This window comes from Aplysia californica, unplaced genomic scaffold (assembly GCF_000002075.1).
Source record: "Aplysia californica isolate F4 #8 unplaced genomic scaffold, AplCal3.0 scaffold00241, whole genome shotgun sequence".
Lineage (NCBI taxonomy): Eukaryota > Metazoa > Mollusca > Gastropoda > Aplysiida > Aplysiidae > Aplysia > Aplysia californica.
In genome coordinates, this window is record NW_004797511.1 from 42988 (window position 1) to 44364 (window position 1377).

General features: G+C 48.0%; 1 protein-coding gene across 3 annotated transcripts in view; it reads left to right on the forward strand.

Moving 5' to 3' along the window:
• LOC101860660 overlaps nucleotides 1-1377 on the forward strand; it is a 19230-nt gene that overhangs the window by 6173 nt on the left and 11680 nt on the right. For all 3 annotated transcript variants that reach the window (XM_005100229.3, XM_005100228.3, XM_035970240.1), the window contains exon 5: nucleotides 66-467. In XM_005100229.3, the coding sequence (XP_005100286.1) occupies nucleotides 66-467 (402 nt within the window). The remainder of the gene's footprint in view (nucleotides 1-65; nucleotides 468-1377) is intronic.

Sequence of the window (1377 nt, forward strand, 5' to 3'; positions counted from 1 at the left end):
CTCTCTCTCTCTCTCTCTCTCTCTCTCTCTCTCTCACCTCTCCATCTCCCACTTTCCGTCCACAGAGGCCAATTTCCCCCAACAACCATGACCCAATCTACGACACAGCTGTCCAGTTCGCCAAAGCACACGGCTACGGCCTGGTGGAGTTTGTGGAAGACGCTGACTTCCACTCCGAGCCGGCCATGAACACGTCACGTCTTCGAGCCTGTCTCTCTCAACGTCGGATGTCTGCAACATCTTCGCACGCAACAACGTCCAGAACAATAATGGTAACAAACGACGGCGCCTTTCCATCTCCGCACAGCTCTCGCCCGGGGCTGTGTGGGACAGACTCGCCGTGTCGCACGAGCGTCAATGGCGACATGCGCAGCCCGGTGTGCGCGCACCGTCTGACGTCACGTTGCCGCCGGAGTCGGAAGTGCATGGTTCGGCCAAGCTTACTGAGGAGCAGCATCATCAAACAGGTTCGTTCATGTTGTCTAGTTCAGAAGTCACGAAACTTGTTTCAAAGTGGGTCAGATAACTGAGAGAATGCGGAGATTATCAAACATCTATCGGCCTCTTCAGCGGGTTGTTGGTGTGTGCTCTGGTGTGGTTTGCTCCTTCTTTCCTATCAAACATCTATAGTCCTTATCCCTCCTCCTTTTTCTGTGTTTGTCAACACGTCTAATCTTCGGTACTTATATGACCTTAGTGTTTTCCTTATTGTGTAGCAAGTGTAGAAAAACTCGTACTAAAACAAATCTAATCTTCGGTACTTATATGACCTAATTGTGTTGAAAGTGACGTAAAACTCTTACTAAAACATGAAAGAGGTTGGGCTTGATACAATACAATGCCCTGGCGAGTCAAAGGAAAGACTTTTCATGTCACATTAAAACCGTGCAAGAGTGTGATACAGAAGCTAAAAGTTATGAAGTATGAAGTCTATAAGCGTAAAAACGCTATGGAATTGAACTGTAGGCCTACAGTTTGGAGAAAGGATTACATTATTTTGGTTACCAAGTTCTGAGCGTGCGAAAAACACGTCTTCCAAGTTATCCTCCCCTCCCCAGCTTAACCGCTGGATTATATCTTTACGAGAGCTTAAATGAACTGACTTCGTGGCCGAATCTGGCCTTTGGCGTAACCCCTGGTCTATTAGAAAGAGTGCCTAATGGTCAAATGGACAAATGGATCGGATCTGCATGATGAGGCCGGGTCGGGTCGGGTCCGGTAATGACGCTGGCTATCAAGCACATGACATCAAACTTTGATTCAATAGACCTCTGCTTTACTTCATCACATTTGACAAAGGTCCATGTTCCAGCCTTTTCGATTCTATCGTGCAAAGAAAAGACCCACCCGTCCCCCGTTCCGCTCCTCCTCCTCTCG